The sequence below is a fragment of the Quercus suber genome, unplaced genomic scaffold (genome assembly GCF_002906115.3).
Source record: "Quercus suber isolate HL8 unplaced genomic scaffold, Cork oak 2.0 scaffold_59, whole genome shotgun sequence".
Classification (NCBI taxonomy): domain Eukaryota; kingdom Viridiplantae; phylum Streptophyta; class Magnoliopsida; order Fagales; family Fagaceae; genus Quercus; species Quercus suber.
In genome coordinates, this window is record NW_027069524.1 from 895,550 (window position 1) to 913,750 (window position 18,201).

Genomic DNA, 18,201 nt, shown 5'->3' on the forward strand with positions numbered 1-18,201 from the left:
CTCACTACTCTTCATTCCCCAAATAATCCATGTTTTATCCTTAAATTTGGTTGAAGGACCTTCCATGGCCTCGCACCGGCAGTCGATTGTATAATGCACGTTTAAAATATGAGGAGGGTCTAAAGGAAGACTATGATTAATTAAACTGTGCTACAGAACCTCAAGGATAGGGGTGCGTATTCGGCCCATAAACTCAACCTAATTTGATCCAATCCAAACTCTTGGATTGGCCTTTTATGGGCTAATGGTTGACTTTGATCCTAAACTGTTTTTAAAGCTAGGATTGGGACTGTTTCAGATTGACAAATATTTGAACATGAGTAGACCAACCCATGATATTAGCATATCAATAGTTTTTTTTTTAGGAGAGCATATCAATAGTTAATATATATATCTTATTTATATTTTTTAGTAACACTAGTTAATATGTCAGATCCTTAATTCTTTCCTCGTGTCATTCCAATGCCCAAATATACAACTTGCAATCATTTATTGACTAATGGACTTAAATAATTATATGAGAATACAATTTCTTAACTGTGATAAAATGACCCTAATCGGACCATCCAACCCCATCCCTGCAAGTTGAGCTGAGGATCTTTTAACTTGAGGGTTGATTCCTCAATCTCATGACCATTTAATATAGAAAATTTCTGGTTTTTATAGGCCACGGTCTAGAGGGTAATCTCTAAAAGGTAAACCTAGTACGAGAGGGCTGAATAAGTCAAGAGACGGCCTAGACTTGGAAATGGTATCCCACAAGACCATTCTCAGAACATGTGGGATCTACAAGTGTGGCGGAAGCCACAGAACCCACACATATTGTGAGAGGTAGTTGTCATGAGATTGTCTTATAAGATATTTTTTCCTAGACTTGCCACTACCTGTAATCCAACTGAACAACATCCTTGTTGGTTTGGTTTCTTTTAGATCTTATTTAGCTTATATGTTCATGTACAATGTATGTAGTAGCAGGAAAGGGGATTTGCTTTCAAGAAGAAGAAAGCGGGAAGGGGATTTGCCCACATTGACACACGAAACGAAGCTTAATTTCAAAGATACAAGTAAAACAAAAAAAAAAAATCCATTATCCAACAACCCTGCCACTGTATGAGTATGAATAACCTTAACAAAAGGACAAGGGTGATTATAATTACATCAACTACCACCAAGCTCACATGTTGAAGCTTGCCTGCAGTAACCAAACCGAAACCCATAATGAGAACGGAAATCACCCCAGTTGAAAATGGAAGTTTGACAAAGGAACAAGGAGCTGACCTCCAGAGTCAGCCACATCACATTTTCAGCCACTTTGGCTTAACAGGTTTTTTCTCAGCAGGCTTCCGATCTTGGACCATGGGGGAGGGTGCTGATGTTACAGGTTCCGGTGCTGATGTTACAGGTTCCGGCGCAGACTGAGCAGGTTCTGCCTGCTGCCCCTGCTCAATAATGAGTTCCAACCCTTTCAAAGACATGATCTCTTCTTGTAGGAAGGGACCTGAATTGGCATCTGTTGTATCATCAACATCACCTGAAGAAGATAAATTACATTAGTTACTGCTACATATAATTGCATAACACAAAGTTAGAAACAAATTACGCAAAAATGAGAGAGGTGAGGCTGGCATTCTTTGTCAGTGATACAAATTACAATTTTGGAATTGGGCCACCTAGATTTTAACTTAAAAGTACTTCTTCATGAACATTTTTTCACTTGTACAAGCTATGAAATAGTATTACATGATCTGAATTGAGTAATTAAATACAGATGCAGTCAACAATGAAGTGCATCTCATTTACATATTAGTCTAGATTTTATGTTTGTACAGCTGATAGTTAAACTGTTGAAGTATATGTCATTTACATATTACTCCAGTTTTGTGGATATACACTTGTTCTGTGTTTTATTAACAGGCACGCTCATCAGGCTTACCAGGTACATTGGGTGACTAAATTCATTGCTTTATGTCCTAGCATTTTAGAATATTTACTTCAATTAATATGACCAACTTTTTTCTTTGGGATAAGAAATATCGTAAAATGGGTGCAACACTAATACGTGGATGTATACAAGAGCTACCCCAAAAAGTAAAACTAGGATCTAAAATTCAGAGGACATTATATGATCTGAGTCTCAGTTTTGAGCTCCAAATGGTCTTCTAAGTTAATCGTATGATAATTAATAGCCTACAAAATAATTTAAAAGTGCTTTTTTTTCAGAGGAAGAGGGGATTAATGGATCAGGCAAATAACCTGTGGTAGAAAAAAGGTCAAGCTAACACTATCCTTCTCCTTTTTTTTTTTTTTTTTAAGGAAAGTTAACACTATCCTACTCTCCAAGACAAGCCGCTAAAATATCCAAATGAAGGAAAAAAATAGATTTCCTCTTCTGAACCATAAGTAGTTGTGAACAAAGGAACCAGCCCAAGATCCTTAACCTCAATAGTCAACAAAAAATTGAAAATTCTTCCCAGTTTGGACCAAGTTTGGCTACAACTCTACCCAATATCTTTTTATTAGATGCAAATTTTGACAAATCCACCACTAGATAACATTTTCTCTTTATATCCGCCATGCTTGCAAAATTTCCAGAAAATCAAAGATTAATAGCTATGTCATCAATCAAATGTTTAAATTTTAAGTTTTTGTAGTCTAAAATTATGTATAAAAAATAAGTTTATGAATCGAATAGTATATAATATCCAATTAACACAAATTTTGACATGCATGTTAAGAATATAAAAAACATGCAATTCAATGGTTAGGAGGCCATTTGATAACGTTGTTCTAGTAACGTTGTTTGTATTTTTTAGAAATACGTGTGGGTGAAAAAATGTTTGGAAATACGTATAATGTTATTTAAAAATTGAAAACATGTGTATAAACACATGTACCAAACAGGCCCTATATTTTCAAAATATGTAACCATTCTTCCTTTTTTTTTTTTTTTTTTTTTTTTTTGGTGTGAAAGTTGTAGCCAAGCCTTTGGCTACACCCAAGTTTGTAGCCAAATTTTGTCCTCCTAGATAGTCAAAAGCATTTATTGGCTATCAAAGTTTCAAAAACAAGTCCGTCTTTTAGAAGACAATGTTCTCAAGGGCTTCACAGCATGAGTACCATTGCCATGTAGATCAATTATGAATCCAGTGATTTCCATGGTAGACTCTTAGAGTTAGAGATCAACAATTTCATTCAAGCAAGAGTTGCTCCTAGATTAGGCAAAAGCATTTATTGGCTAACATAGTTCAAAAAATAAAACATCTTTTGGATGTCAATGTAATTAAGTGTGTTGTTTACTATGAAAGTGTTTAGGGTTTGATAAGTCAACCCTAACACATAAAATATTATTTATATATAAAGTACATGATATTACTGTTTTGTCTCTATTACTTATAACACTCCCCCTTAAGCTGGAGAGTATATATCATATAATCCTAACTCGTTACATAATAAACCCAAACGAGTCTTACATAAAGCTTTAGTAAACATACCAGCAATCTGGACTATTGTAGAGATATGGAGTAGCAATTACACCATCTTCTACTTTCCCCCTAGTAATATGACAATTCACTTCAATATGCTTGGTTCACTCATGGAACACAGGATTGGAGGCAATGTAAATTGCTGCTTGATTATCACAATGCATAGTCATAGGCAACTTCACAACGAATCTTAATTCCTCAAGCAAATGCTTAATCCACATAAGCTCACATGATGTGTGTGCCATGGCTCTATACTCAGCCTTTGCACTAGACTTGGCAACAATAGTTTGTTTCTTACCTCTCCAAGTAATCAGATTTCCTCCTAGAAAAGTGCAGTACCTAGTAGTGGATTTTCTATCCGACGGTGATCCAACCCAATAAGCAACAGAGGCTTCTACTCATAGGTGACCATTAGCTTTATACAAAAGACCACGGCCTGAATGTGCTTTAAGATACCTCACAATTTGAATAACTACCTCCCAATGTGGAAGGCGAGGATCTTTCATAAACTGGCTCAAAACACTAATTGCAAATGATATATCTGGACAAGTAATTGTGAGATAATTTAGTTTACCAACCAAACGACGATATCTCTCAAGATTAGATAACACCTCCCCCTGATCTTTATAAAATTTGACATTAGGATCCATAGGAGTCTCCATTGGTTTAGATCCTAACAAGCCAGTTTCTTTCAAAATATCCAACACATACTTCCTCTGTGATAAACTGATGCCTTCTTTAGATCGTACTACTTCAATATCTAAGAAATAACGAAGTTTACCCAAATCCTTAGTTCAAAAGGAGTTTTGAAAATATCTTTTCAAATCATCAATACTCTGCTTGTCATCTTCGGTTATTATAATATCATCAACATATACTATCAACAAAATCTTTCCTTTATCAGAGGTATGAGAAAACACAGAGTGATCAGAGTGGCAACGTCGCAATCCAAACTTTAACACTACTTCACTAAATTTACCAAACCAAGTTCTCCCCCTGAGCAACAAACCCAAGTGGTTGCTCCATATACACCTCTTCTTTCAAATCGCCATTCAAGAAGGCATTTTTAACATCTAACTGAAATAATGGCCAACCCAAATTAGTAGCCAAGGAGATCAAAATCCGGACAAAAGAAATTTTAGCAACAGGTGAGAATGTCTCCGCTTAGTCAACACCGTATGTTTGGGTATACCCTTTGGCAACCAAGGGAGCCTTCAAGCACTCAATAGAACTATCAGGCAAATACTTCAAAGCATACACCCAATGACAACCAACAATAGTTTTCCCTGGAGGACGAGTAACTAAAGACCAAGTAGCATTTTCAGACAGGGCAGACATTTCTGCCTCTGTAGCAGATTTCCAACCAGAGATGGACATAGCCTCCTAGACAGACATAGGAACAACAATAGAATTCAAGGATGTGGTAAAGGCATGAAGAGCTGAAGACAAGTGACAATAAGAGACAAATTGAGAGATAGGGTGAGAGGTACAAGAATGCTTACCTTTGCGCAAAGCAATTGGAAGAGAGGCAGGATCAGGAGTCGGATCACTAGGCGGGGTAGAGGTCTCGGTTGGAGGTTTCTGCCGACAACAATATACTTGGAGTGGTTTCTGAGGAGATTCAATAGGAGACACAGGTGGTAGGAGAGGAAGACAAGGAGAAGAACTGTCACTAGCAACCGAAGGAGAGAAATAGGACTGAGATTCATCAAATGTGACATCAACACTAATGAAACGACGACGAAAAGTAGGTGAGTAACATCAATATCCTTTCTGAGTACAAGAATACCCAAGAAAAACACATTTAATGGATCTAGGATCAAGTTTGTCACTCCCTGGACCTAAGATATGAACATAGCACACACAACCAAAGATCTTAGGAGGTAGATGAAACAAAGGTGCATCAAGAGAGAGCACAGTATAAGGGATCAGACCACTTAGAACAGTGGAAGGCATGCAATTAATTAGGTGACAGGTAGTGAGAACAGCATCACTCCAATATGATTTGGGAACATGCATATGAAACTTTAAGGCACGAGTGACCTCTAACAAATGATGCATTTTGCGTTCAACAACACCATTTTGTTGTGGAGTATGAGGGCATGAAGATTGGTGAATTATACCATGATCATCAAAAAAATTGAGACAAAGATGTATGAAAATATTCACGGGCATTATCAAATCGAAAAATACGAAGTGAAGCATTAAACTAAGTCTTTATTTCCATATAAAATGATTTGAAAATTGAGTATAATTTAGATCGTTCTTTCATAAGATAAAGATAGATGACTCTAGAATAATCATCAACAAAAATGACAAAATATCTAAATCCTAACAATGAGGAAGTGTTTATTGGACCCCAAATATCAGTATGAATTAAATGAAAAGGACTACTAACACGACTCTCACGCCTAGAGGCAAAAGGCACCCTATGGTGTTTACCCAACTGACATGCTTCACATTGTAAAGACTCAATTTGATGACATGATGGAAACTAATGACTTCAAATTCTTGAGAGATGGATGACCAAGGCGACAATGATGCTGAAGAGGCGAGATAGACAAATGAGAAGCCACTAAACGGGAAGAACCACGTCAATCCAAGTAATAAAGTCCATCGGCTTCATGCCCTCCACTAATAATCTTCCTTGTCTTGAGATCCTAAAAGATACAATGAGTGGATAAAAAAATGACAGCTCAATTCAAAATTTTAGTAAGCTTACTAATTGACAAAAGGTTAAAAGGAAAACCAGGAATATATAAAACAGAAGAGAGAGAAAGATTAGGACTAAGACTAGCAGTGCCCAAACCAGAAACTGTAGTGGCTGAGCCACCTGCCAATGTAACATTGGGAAGACTACTAGATTGCTCAAGGTTAGAGAGTAAACCTGAGGTACCTATCATATGATTAGTAGCACCTGAGTCAATGACCCAAGGGTCCTGAGTGGCAAGACAAGCAACGGAAGTACCTTGTTGAGCCAAAGTAGCAGTAGAATCAGACCCAACAAAGTTGGAATGCAGAGTCAAGAGGCGATTGTACTCTTCCTCAGGAATAGAGACTACTCTAGATGTTGGTGGAAGTGACTATGAAGGTGGTTCTTGAACTTGAAAACTAGCTTGGTGAGCCGAGGGTTTACCACACAACTCCCAACAAAAGTCTACTGTATGATTCTCACCATGACAATAAGTGCACTTACGAAGACCACGTCCTTTACCATGACCCCCTTGTTCACTCCCATGGCCCCCTTGGTCAAAACCTCCACGGCCTCAGCCCCCACGACCTCGACCTCCACAACCACCTCTATTACTCCCCATATAAGTGGTAAAGGCAAATTTATCACCAGAAGGTAATGCATCAGTATTGGAGGAAGAGAAATGGTCAGTACTCGAATCAGATAATGTGGCTTGTCAAAGTCTACCAAAAACTTCACTCAATGAACGAAGGTATGGACTAGCTAAAATTTGTGATTTTACTGGATTCAAACTTTTAGGCAATCCAGAGAGGAAGCAAGCAACATGCATAGAATCTCATTGTTTCTTCATAATTTTAACATCAAAGAAGATAGGCTGATAAATATTGAGTTCTTCACATAAACCCATAAACTTGTTATAATAGTCTTCTAAAGACATATCACTCAAACTCAAGGAGAAATAATTTTGATGAAGATCATAAATCCGCTTCAAATTGTTAACACCAGAGTAAAGTTCCTTGGCTGATTCCCAAACAAGTTTAGCAGTTGGTAAGAAAACCAAACTACAACTGATCTTAGACTCCATGCTATTCCACAAACAACTCCTAATTTGTGCATCTTCGGCTCTCCAATCAGCAAATTTAGGGTCTATAGGTACAGGAGGTTCCTTAATCACGTAATCAAACTTCTTTCTATCAAGAAGAAAGACTTCAACTGCCTGTGCCTACTGAGCATAATTACTACCATTTAAACGAATGAAGGTAATTGATAACATATTAGGAGATAAGAAATAATTAGGGGGCTGAGCACTATCTTTGGACTCCATAATAGCAATCTAAAGAACAAACTAACACTAAAGAAATAAGCTGGACTGAATTCAAACAAACTCCAACTAGCAACCAATGTACTTCAACCAATTAGCCATGCCAACAGTAACTCATCTATCGAAAAATCAACACCAAACTATTCCAAAAACAAGGCAGCAACAAATCCATACCAACACCAAAAAAAAAAAAAAAAAAAGAAGCCCAATCCACCACTAAACATCAACCTAAGGCTGCCTGAACAGATAAGCAAAGAACGTATTGAAGAAGAGAAGAAAATCAGACCATGGCTGAAACCCTCAATTGAAAAACTCCAGCGGTGGTGCTAGGGTGCAGGAGCGGTGGCGCTAGGGTACAGGAGCGGTGGCGCAAGGACCGGCAAGTAAGCTAGAATGGTAGCCAGAGAAGGGCAAGTAAAACCCTGCCTCTCTCACGATCAAGCGACATCGATCTAGTGTCGCGAGACCGGAGAGAGGGTCACTGGCGTTGCACAGCTCCTTCAGCCACTAAATCGAGATCGTCAGAGTCTCTATTAGGGTTGTCGGAGCTAGCGAGTAAGGATATGGTTGCCGGTGAGTGGTGGTCAGAGGGTTAACGGCAGTGGCAGGTTGGTGGCTCTAATACCATGTTGTTTACTATGAAACTGTTTACGGTTTGATGAGTCAAACCTAACACATAAAATATTATTTATATATAAAGTACATGATATTACTGTTTTGCCCTCATTACTCATAACAAAGTGCTCCACTATACAATTGCTCCACCATACACATCAATGCCATGTTGAAATTTAAGCATGCTATTAAAATCAATCATACTTATCAACAAAAAAAAAAGGGTAAAATCAGTCATTGTCTAACACATAAAAGAGAGTAATCATAAAGGACCAAGAAGAATAAAATCCCTAGTGAGCACATATAGGACAAAGTCATTATCATAGAGGGAAAAAAAACCCTAATTAGCATTATGGTAGGTATACAAAAAATATGGTCGAGAAAAAGTTACAATTAGACATGAACATTCAGCCAGAAATATATCAATTGAATTTTGACATTCAAAATAATTACTAACCTTTTGGTAGATCATATGAAAAATACACTATTGCCCTGGGAACAAAGCCAGCACTGAAGAAATCCTGTGCCATGTCTTTTATCGGCTTCTTAGGAGGAGTAGTAACTGCAACATAACCAAAATTTATGCTTTAATTGCTTCAGTTTTAGAAATCCCTATTTACATCTTACTTTCAGATAACTATTACCCAAAAAAAAAAACATGTTATGGAGGTAAGTAATAGTTTGATTCCCATAGGCATACATATATAGAATGGTAGTTCAGGTCGAGCAACCACTTTCGTGAGAAGATCAATCAAGCTCTGAATTGTTTCAGATGGGTGAAATGTGACCTCTAATGTGTGATTATCAGGAAAGCGAATCCTAATTACAGCCTGCAATACACGAGTCAGAAAAAATTCAATGAAAAGGTTAATACTCTACTGAATCAATCCAAAGTTGGGCTTTCTTGATCATAATTATATGTGCATGATTAAAAAAAGTCTAAAAAAGAAAAGGTCCATTGAGCACCTTTGTTATTTTTGACCTCTGAGCTGCCTCTTCTGCTTCTTGAAGTTTTCGTGTTTTCGAGTATTTATCTGTTGATTATTCCATTAATGCATTAGAAGAAGTATCCAATATCACACACATGCACATTCACTCACACTTGCACATTTTTATCTACATGTGTATAAAAATGTGTTAAACATGCCGAATGGGATTCTATTGAACTTCTATTGTTCAATTTTTATGTCCATACTCAGGAAATATAAAAAAAAATAATAATAAAATAAAAAATAAAAAAAACAAGAAAATACATATATGGGGACACAACTTTCAAGAAATAAGAGCGAAAGAGGTTTTCAATTCCTTGCTTATATTCATAGCACGCCATGGACATGAGTCCTAATTTAAGGTCCCAAATTTCACAACTGCAAGCCAAACATAAATCAAACCATTTAAAGGACCACCAATAAAATAATATTTATCAATAAGAATTACATTTAGTTCTTTCTGAAAACTTCAACTTCAGAAATGGTGCAGCGTAAGAAGAGCCTTGTCTTTTAGCGTTACTACTAGTAAAATAGGGTCATCATTCATATTACCTTGCTTTTTCGTTGCTAAAATGCGATAATAATCCTCTGCTGTGAACTCATAGAAGTCATGTGTCTCCTCTATGATAAACATCCAAAAAAAGAAAAAGAAAAAAGAGAGATATAATCATCACGGTATGCAAAAAACTAGTTTTATGAATCTTCTGAAACATAACAGGCCTGACAGGTAACTTGTAGGACTTTGTGCATATTTTGGAATAGGGTAGGAATATGCAAAAATTAAAATGCTTCATACCACTGTTGGACACTTCATTTGAGGACGGAGAAAGTGCTGATGTTTCAAACACACGAATTTCTCGTCCTAATTTTTCTTGAATAGCTGCAAACTTGGCCTGATACCGTTCCAAACAAAATAAAAAATCAAATAAGGTCACAACAGGACAATAGACTACAAACCATACAACACTAAAATGGAAACAATCTTGGTCTAAGATTGGTAATTAAACTTTCACCATTCAAGATCATATAAGAAACTGGACAACCTGTGACTTGAGGCAACAAAGAGTAGATACTAACCAAACTAAGAGAAACAAAAATACAATGATTCTCACTATGATAATGTATTTATAATGCTACTTGGAATACCTTAAGACTCACAATGGTGGAAATATAATATTTAAAACTTCCATTAATTGATCTCTCATGGTAGAACCATCATTGACAAAGCAATTGGTTGGTAACAAGAACAGGCAGCTTAATTGAGATTTTTTTTTCCTTAAATGCATCTTAAGTGGGGGAGAGGGGGGATTCAAATCCTTGACATCTTAGTTGAAAACACTAGGAAGTGTCAGCTGACCAAAAGGTCATTTGGTGGCAGCATAATTGGGAGTTAAAGTCCATAACCTCTTGTATCAAACGCCATAATACTCATGTCTTCTTCTAGAATTACAAGACCTTTCAATAACTATTTAGCTTTTCTGGGATTTCATTGCTGTTTTGAATTTTTAGTTCTAACTTTTGAGAGGATGTATTTTGATGATCATGCTTCCTTTCAATAAAATTGTTATTACTTACCAACCCCACCCCCACCCCACCCCCCCCGAGGGTTTTCGTCTTTTCTCTTAAAAAAAAAAAAAGAAAAAAAAAAAAAAACCTATTTAGCTTCCTTCAAATGAGAAGACACTCAACAACTTTCTTCAAGATTTCAAGAGGATATATCACCACATATTGGGGAAAGTAATGCACATAGAGAGAAATCAAAGTAGCAAATATTAGTTCAACTAGCCAATTCAAGCTATTAAAGAGCTAGAAAAGCATCAGTTGTTAACATGGCTTGGAAATTCGTGTGGGCAATCAATTGATAGCCGACTTTGACTTGTCGGAAGTTGTTTATCTGACTTATTAGTCTTTAAGCTCTCTCTATATTTATGCTACTTTCAGGTCTTTGGCCAAATTGAAAGAGTTCTCTCTTAGAGTGTGGTGCTGCAGCAAATATTACAATAGGAATAGAATTTCACCTATTTATTTGCTATTTGTGTGAGAGAGCTACTTGGTCGTATTTGGGATTTGGGTTGTGTGAGAGTATCTCTACACCAAATTTATTAGTGAAATTTCTTTGTTGTCACCAGTAGACATAGGCTGTTGCTGAACCATGTAATTCTTGGTGTGTTTGCATCTATATTTGTTTTGGGTTGGTTCTCTTCGTTCATAATATTTGTTTGGAGATCTTTCTAAAGCCCAAAATATTTTCAAAATCAATCTTGGTATTTTGAGCTTCCGCTATTCTACAACATCAGTGATACCCGTGACTCTAATTAAGTCAAGGTTATGTAATTTTCATTTAGCACGCACATAAGATTGCATTGACTAATTGAAGAACATAGATGCAACTTGATGAGGCTTGAGAGCACACAAACAAAATTTGAATTAACAAAAAAGAGTGTGCCAGCAAAAAAATAAAACGATACTTAATATGCCAAACTGATGAAACCATAAAAGATTGTGCCAGACAATATGACAAATTGTAAACTTTTCATACCACCTAAACACTACAAAGCTTATTATCCATAAACTAAATTTACAATACTTTCAATCTATACTATCCATTATTGTCTGCCTCAATGTAGAACATCACAAATTCCTATATTCCCTATACACTACAAAGCTTATTATCCATAAACTGAATTTGCAATACTTTCAATCTATATTATCCATTATTGTCTGCCTCAATGTGAAGCATCACAAATTCCTATATTCTGCCAAACAATTTAATTATTAAAAAGAAAAAGAAAAAACTACCACTGGATTCTGTTCCCGAAGCCAGAAATCTGAAGAGTAGAAACAAGACCACACCAATTTGAAAAACAAAAACAATACTGGCACCAAACCCACAACTAGAATCTTCCAATATCCAAGAATTAAAGCACAAATAGACCATCTTAGACAAAACCCAGATCGACCAAATAACAAAAACAAAGATTTGAACAAGTACATAGATTAAAAATCAAGAAAATCTTGCAAAGGGTGAAGTTCATGGAAAAAAAAAAAAGGGAAAGAAAAAAGACAAGACCTTAGCAGTTTCAGCCTCCATGGAATCAATGCTTGTGAGCTTTCTTCTTTTCAAAGGAGCATCAACAACCATCAGAGAATAAAGCAAACCGATTCGTACGTAAATATGTCTTATTGTTGATGTTCTACTTCTTGTGAATTTTGTATGTTCTGGATTGGTCTTTCTTTCATTCACTCCTTCTCGGACTTGTAAATAATTCTCTTCCTTTACTTTTTCTACTCTTACTACGCGTGGGAATCACACGTGTGTAAGTTTCTCAATTAAGGCTCTTTTTTGGGATGGGTGTAAAGGGGCACAGAGAATTTGAGCTACTTAGGCCCCGTTTGGTACGCCATTTCAAACAACATTTTTTAGTTTTTAAACAGCATTTCACGCATTTCAACACACTTTTTCACCCACACGTATTTCAAAAAATAATAAACAACAATTTTCAAACTACTCTACCAAACACCCCCTTAGGCTGTGTTTATTTGGGTGAAAAGCATTTTTGGAAATGCTTTTCTGAATTTACGAGTGTTTGGTTGCACTGAAAAATCGATTTTTCGTTGACTGTCGGTCAGAGGTGAAAATGGATTCCGTTCCTATTTTCACTTCAAATCCTATTTTCCGGAAAACCCAAAAACAGAGAGCACAAAGAGGGAGAGGGAGAAAGAAAGAGAGAGCCCAGCACCATCATCGATCCAAGCCCAACGCCCAGCGCCCATCGCCGGCGGCCACGAACCGCCGATCCAAGACGAGAGACCATCGCCGGCGACCACGAACCCACGAACCCAGTCCCCATCGCCTCACTGCAATGATCGCGCATTCGATCCAGTCGCACCTTCGATCGTGCCGCGCCGTCGCCGTCGATCGTCGATCGTCGATCGTCGATCCTTCGAACCCAGCGCTCTTCGCACCGGCGAGTCGCACCGCGCCGCGTCGCGCCGTGCCGTCGATCGTCGTCTTCCTCGATCTCTCCGTTTTTTTTTTTTAAGTTTGATTGTTGTTTTTGTTTTTTTTTTTTGATGAACTGATTGTTGTTGTGGTTGTTGTGTTGTGGTTGTTGTGTTGTTGTTGCCGGAATTTGGTGTTGTTGTTGTTGTTATTGTTGTGTTGTTGCCGGAATTTGTTGTGTTGTTGAGAAAATGTGAAAAAAATTTCGGAAAATAGCATTTTTAGAATACATCCAAACACATGAAAATATTTTCCACAACAATTTTCATAATTCAACCAAACGCTTAAAAATATTTTTCTTTTCCGAAAAATAACATTTCTGAAAAATATGTATTTTCCGAAAAACGTTTTACACGAAACAAACACAGCCTTAGTTTAAGATAATTGCATTCACAATGGGCATATCAGTCCAAACCAACATTGGCCTTTCGATCATCCAAAGCCAGCCCAACCAGCCCAACAGTCAAAGGCCTTAGAAGTAGGGGTGTCCATGGAAACCGCTCACCCGAGCAAACCGAAAAACCCGCCCGGACCGACCCGCTCGCCGCCCGATCCGACGACTCTGGCGGTCGGCGGCGGGTCTCAGCCCTTCAAACCCGATTCCGGCGGGTCGAGTGGCGGGTTTTCTCCGCTAAAACCGCAGCCACCCGACCCGCCCGACCACCACTTCAGATCAAAGCCTCCCCCGTTCAGATCCGGCGACGAATACCCATCTTTCGCTTAGATCCGGCGACGATTTTTCTCAGATCTACTTAGATCTGATGATTTTAGCTCAGACCCGACCCGCCCGACCACCACTTCAGATCAAAGCCTCCCCCGTTCAGATCCGGCGACGAATACCCATCTTTCGCTTAGATCCGGCGACGATTTTTCTCAGATCTACTTAGATCTGATGATTTTAGCTCAGTTCCGGCAATATTTTTCAAAAAATCGCTCAGATCAGTGACTTTTAAGCTCGGATCGGTGACGTGTAAGCTCAGATCGGTAACTTTGGCTTAGATCCGGCGATGTTTAAGCTCAGATCCGACGACGTTTCGCTCTTCTCCTGCCAGATTCGACAACGTTTTGCTCTTCTCCAGCCAGATCCGACGACGTTTCGCTCTTCTCCAGCCAAATCCGACGACGCTTTGCTCTCCTCCGCTCATCGACTCTGTTCGTCGGTTTCAACCGAACCGACCGATCGATTTTTAGAATCCGATCCGACTCGACCCGTGGTGATCGGCGGTCGGTTGCGGGTCTGATTCTCTCCCACCCGACCTGAGCGGGTCGAGTCCGGGTTGGGCACAAACCCGACCCGGCCCGACCCGTGGACAGCCCTACTTAGAACCATTAAAACTTTAGACCCATATGTAAGCCCTCACGACCCTTGAGTTAGTCTCAAACATTCCCTATTTTACTCAGCATCCTGTTTTGAGAATATGTAAATCATTCTACTCCAATTATATATATTAAAAAAAAAGATAAAAAAATGTCTTCATCGAACTTAATCATAGATTATTATTGATACAAAAATCTTAGGCTCAAAGACTCCCACGTGTATCAAATTGGACTCTTTCTTGATAGATGAGATATGAGGTGGAAACAATATTTGTATTTAGTAACATTTGTGGTTATGATATCAAAATAATCCATCACTAATCTTTAAAGCTAAAATTAATGATAAATTAGGAATTTATTAATCATATAATCATTAGTGTAACAAGTTTGGTCATTATAATAATTGAAACAACACGCATTCACAAGAAAAAAAAAGATAAAGAATATTAAATATTAGCATTGATACACCATGATGAATATATAAAGAATGTTAAATATTAGCATTGATACACTATGATGAATATGCTATAATGGATGCAGAAGTGAAAGTATAAATTAAACTCTAAAAGACTACATCAATAATATATTAGAGTGTAGTACAAATCCTGTTTTATAATAAATCATAACATGTGTATATATAGTAAACTAAATCCTAAACTAATAGACTTCTAGTACAAGTAGGAGACTTGACTTGCACACAAAGTATAATTAAATTTAAGCCTATGCTAATTGGCTAATATATCTCTAACAAATAAAATATCAAAAAAAATATTAAACACGCATATTGAAAAATAAAAAAGCCATTTATTTCTCACACGCAAAAGAAATAGTTAAAATAAATACAAAAGACAGTTTTTTTTTTAATAAAAAAAATAGATAGACACAAAATTAATATGAAAAGGCCATGGAAAGCTGGCTGACCAGCTTTTTGCATAAATGTGCTGGATGAAGCAATCAAAGGGAGATAAAATCAATGGCTTCTATTGGAAAGTGAATCATACATATTTCACCATCAATAACCAATCATATCATGGTTTCGTATATACCATTCTATTTTACTCATTCTTTGCACTTTTGAGGATTGAGGAATTATTGACAACCAAGCTAAGCAACGATTACAATCCAGTAACTGGCTTTGGAAGCATAAGATTTTTTGCTAATGCAATGGAGATATTTAATTTACATTTTATGATTTTATCATATGTGGTAAAAGTAGGATAGGAAAAGGACTTTCCATTGTGTTTTCATTTCTCTTTTAATTCTCCCTGCCCTTCCAAAAAAAAAAAATTACACCAAATACAGGAAGAGTTCTGTAGTTACTAGTTATAACTTATAACCTATCTATGATTTTTTTTTTTTGGATGAACTTCTCTATGAAACTGGCTTATTGATATTACAATAAACAAGGTTTATGGAATTAAAAATTTTGGTATTTTATTTTCTTATCCTCACTTATAATTTTTTTTCTTGACAAAACTTTCGCAATTGTTACTAGGGATGTTGACAAGATGGGTTGGGGCAAAATGATAAATATACCATCTCCTAGTTAGGATAAAGTAAGTCCATTCAAGCTAGGATAATAACATGTAACCATCTCTAATAAAGTGGTGGCGGCATTGAAGAGAGTGAGAGTGAGAGGGAAATGAAAAATAACCATGCGAGTTTCAAAAGAGACGGACACAAATGTGTTCGTTGATGGTAAATGAGAAAGAGATTAATGATTTTTTTTAGAACAAGTTTAGTTGCAAACTGGTGGGAATCTTCTTTAAGCCTAATATATGATGATTGAAGAAACTATCAATGTATAGTTTTAGTCACATGACTTTTTTAAATAATACACATGAATAATCTTACAAATCATCATATAATGGAGAAGATTCATCCAGATTGGTTTAGAGCTAAATTAAAAAACCAAAAAAAGAAACTCGTGATTTCCTTTACATTATGTTGAAGAGTTTATAAGGATAAAACTTAGGCACAAACATCCAATTGCATTGAATTTATGAAAAAGTTTAACTCCAAACTGGTTTGCAACTATCTTCCTCTGCCCAATATCTAGCATTTTATATATAAGATTATCAATGTACATTATTTAAATAAGTTTTATAAATCGTCACACAGTGAGTCAGAGAAAATAACTTCATGACATTTTTCTAAAAATTATGTGAAACAATACTTAGACTCCTACTACAAAGACACACCCAAGTGGTAAATAAAATAAATTATTTAAAAAATCAAATTTCAATCTATAACATGTCATAATTATTTATATCTTCGAAAGTTCCAACCATGAGTGTAAAAAAAAAAAAAAACACATTAGTAACGACCAAATGAAAAGATGGCCGGCAAACAGTTGTTCCGGCGCACGTTAGTATTGGCCCACAGTCACCCTCGATTAACCGTGAGAGACTTCGATTCGATCACTCCTTTTATCATCGTCATGGGCCCAATGGGCCCCACACACCCCCTTTTCCTCACACTACAGCATAATAAACAAACAAACAACAAGCAAACAAGCAACAACAACCGAAAAAATATGATAACAACTTTCCCAAATTTACAAACTCACCCCCTAACCGTTCAAATTTCCAGATCCACTTCCACAATTACATATTTCCCCAAGGACCTTCGTTTCAAAAAATTAAAAAAAAATCCAAATTACTAATATATCTCTAACAAATAAAATATCAAAAAAAATATTAAACACGCATATTGAAAAATAAAAAAGCCATTTATTTCTCACACGCAAAAGAAATAGTTAAAATAAATACAAAAGACAGTTTTTTTTTTAATAAAAAAAATAGATAGACACAAAATTAATATGAAAAGGCCATGGAAAGCTGGCTGACCAGCTTTTTGCATAAATGTGCTGGATGAAGCAATCAAAGGGAGATAAAATCAATGGCTTCTATTGGAAAGTGAATCATACATATTTCACCATCAATAACCAATCATATCATGGTTTCGTATATACCATTCTATTTTACTCATTCTTTGCACTTTTGAGGATTGAGGAATTATTGACAACCAAGCTAAGCAACGATTACAATCCAGTAACTGGCTTTGGAAGCATAAGATTTTTTGCTAATGCAATGGAGATATTTAATTTACATTTTATGATTTTATCATATGTGGTAAAAGTAGGATAGGAAAAGGACTTTCCATTGTGTTTTCATTTCTCTTTTAATTCTCCCTGCCCTTCCAAAAAAAAAAAATTACACCAAATACAGGAAGAGTTCTGTAGTTACTAGTTATAACTTATAACCTATCTATGATTTTTTTTTTTTGGATGAACTTCTCTATGAAACTGGCTTATTGATATTACAATAAACAAGGTTTATGGAATTAAAAATTTTGGTATTTTATTTTCTTATCCTCACTTATAATTTTTTTTCTTGACAAAACTTTCGCAATTGTTACTAGGGATGTTGACAAGATGGGTTGGGGCAAAATGATAAATATACCATCTCCTAGTTAGGATAAAGTAAGTCCATTCAAGCTAGGATAATAACATGTAACCATCTCTAATAAAGTGGTGGCGGCATTGAAGAGAGTGAGAGTGAGAGGGAAATGAAAAATAACCATGCGAGTTTCAAAAGAGACGGACACAAATGTGTTCGTTGATGGTAAATGAGAAAGAGATTAATGATTTTTTTTAGAACAAGTTTAGTTGCAAACTGGTGGGAATCTTCTTTAAGCCTAATATATGATGATTGAAGAAACTATCAATGTATAGTTTTAGTCACATGACTTTTTTAAATAATACACATGAATAATCTTAC

At 36.4% G+C, this 18,201-nt stretch overlaps 1 protein-coding gene across 2 annotated transcripts; it reads right to left on the reverse strand.

Moving 5' to 3' along the window:
- Positions 1 to 1,027: 1,027 nt before the first annotated feature.
- LOC111992528 (plant UBX domain-containing protein 1) lies at positions 1,028 to 12,343 on the reverse strand. Of its 2 annotated transcripts, XM_024024403.2 has the most exons (8): positions 12,170 to 12,343; positions 9,896 to 9,992; positions 9,652 to 9,720; positions 9,077 to 9,144; positions 8,811 to 8,940; positions 8,568 to 8,672; positions 1,279 to 1,531; positions 1,028 to 1,192 (listed from the first exon to the last, which is right to left on the reverse strand). In XM_024024403.2, exons 1-7 carry the CDS (start codon positions 12,239 to 12,241, stop codon positions 1,296 to 1,298), a joined length of 777 nt encoding a protein of 258 aa, XP_023880171.1. In that variant the 5' UTR covers positions 12,242 to 12,343; the 3' UTR covers positions 1,028 to 1,192; positions 1,279 to 1,295. The 2 variants fall into 2 exon arrangements, with proteins under 2 accessions (XP_023880171.1, XP_065628514.1); XM_065772442.1 differs by lacking the exon at positions 9,652 to 9,720 and having other exon boundaries at positions 1,187 to 1,531.
- Between the last annotated feature and the right edge of the window lie 5,858 nt (positions 12,344 to 18,201).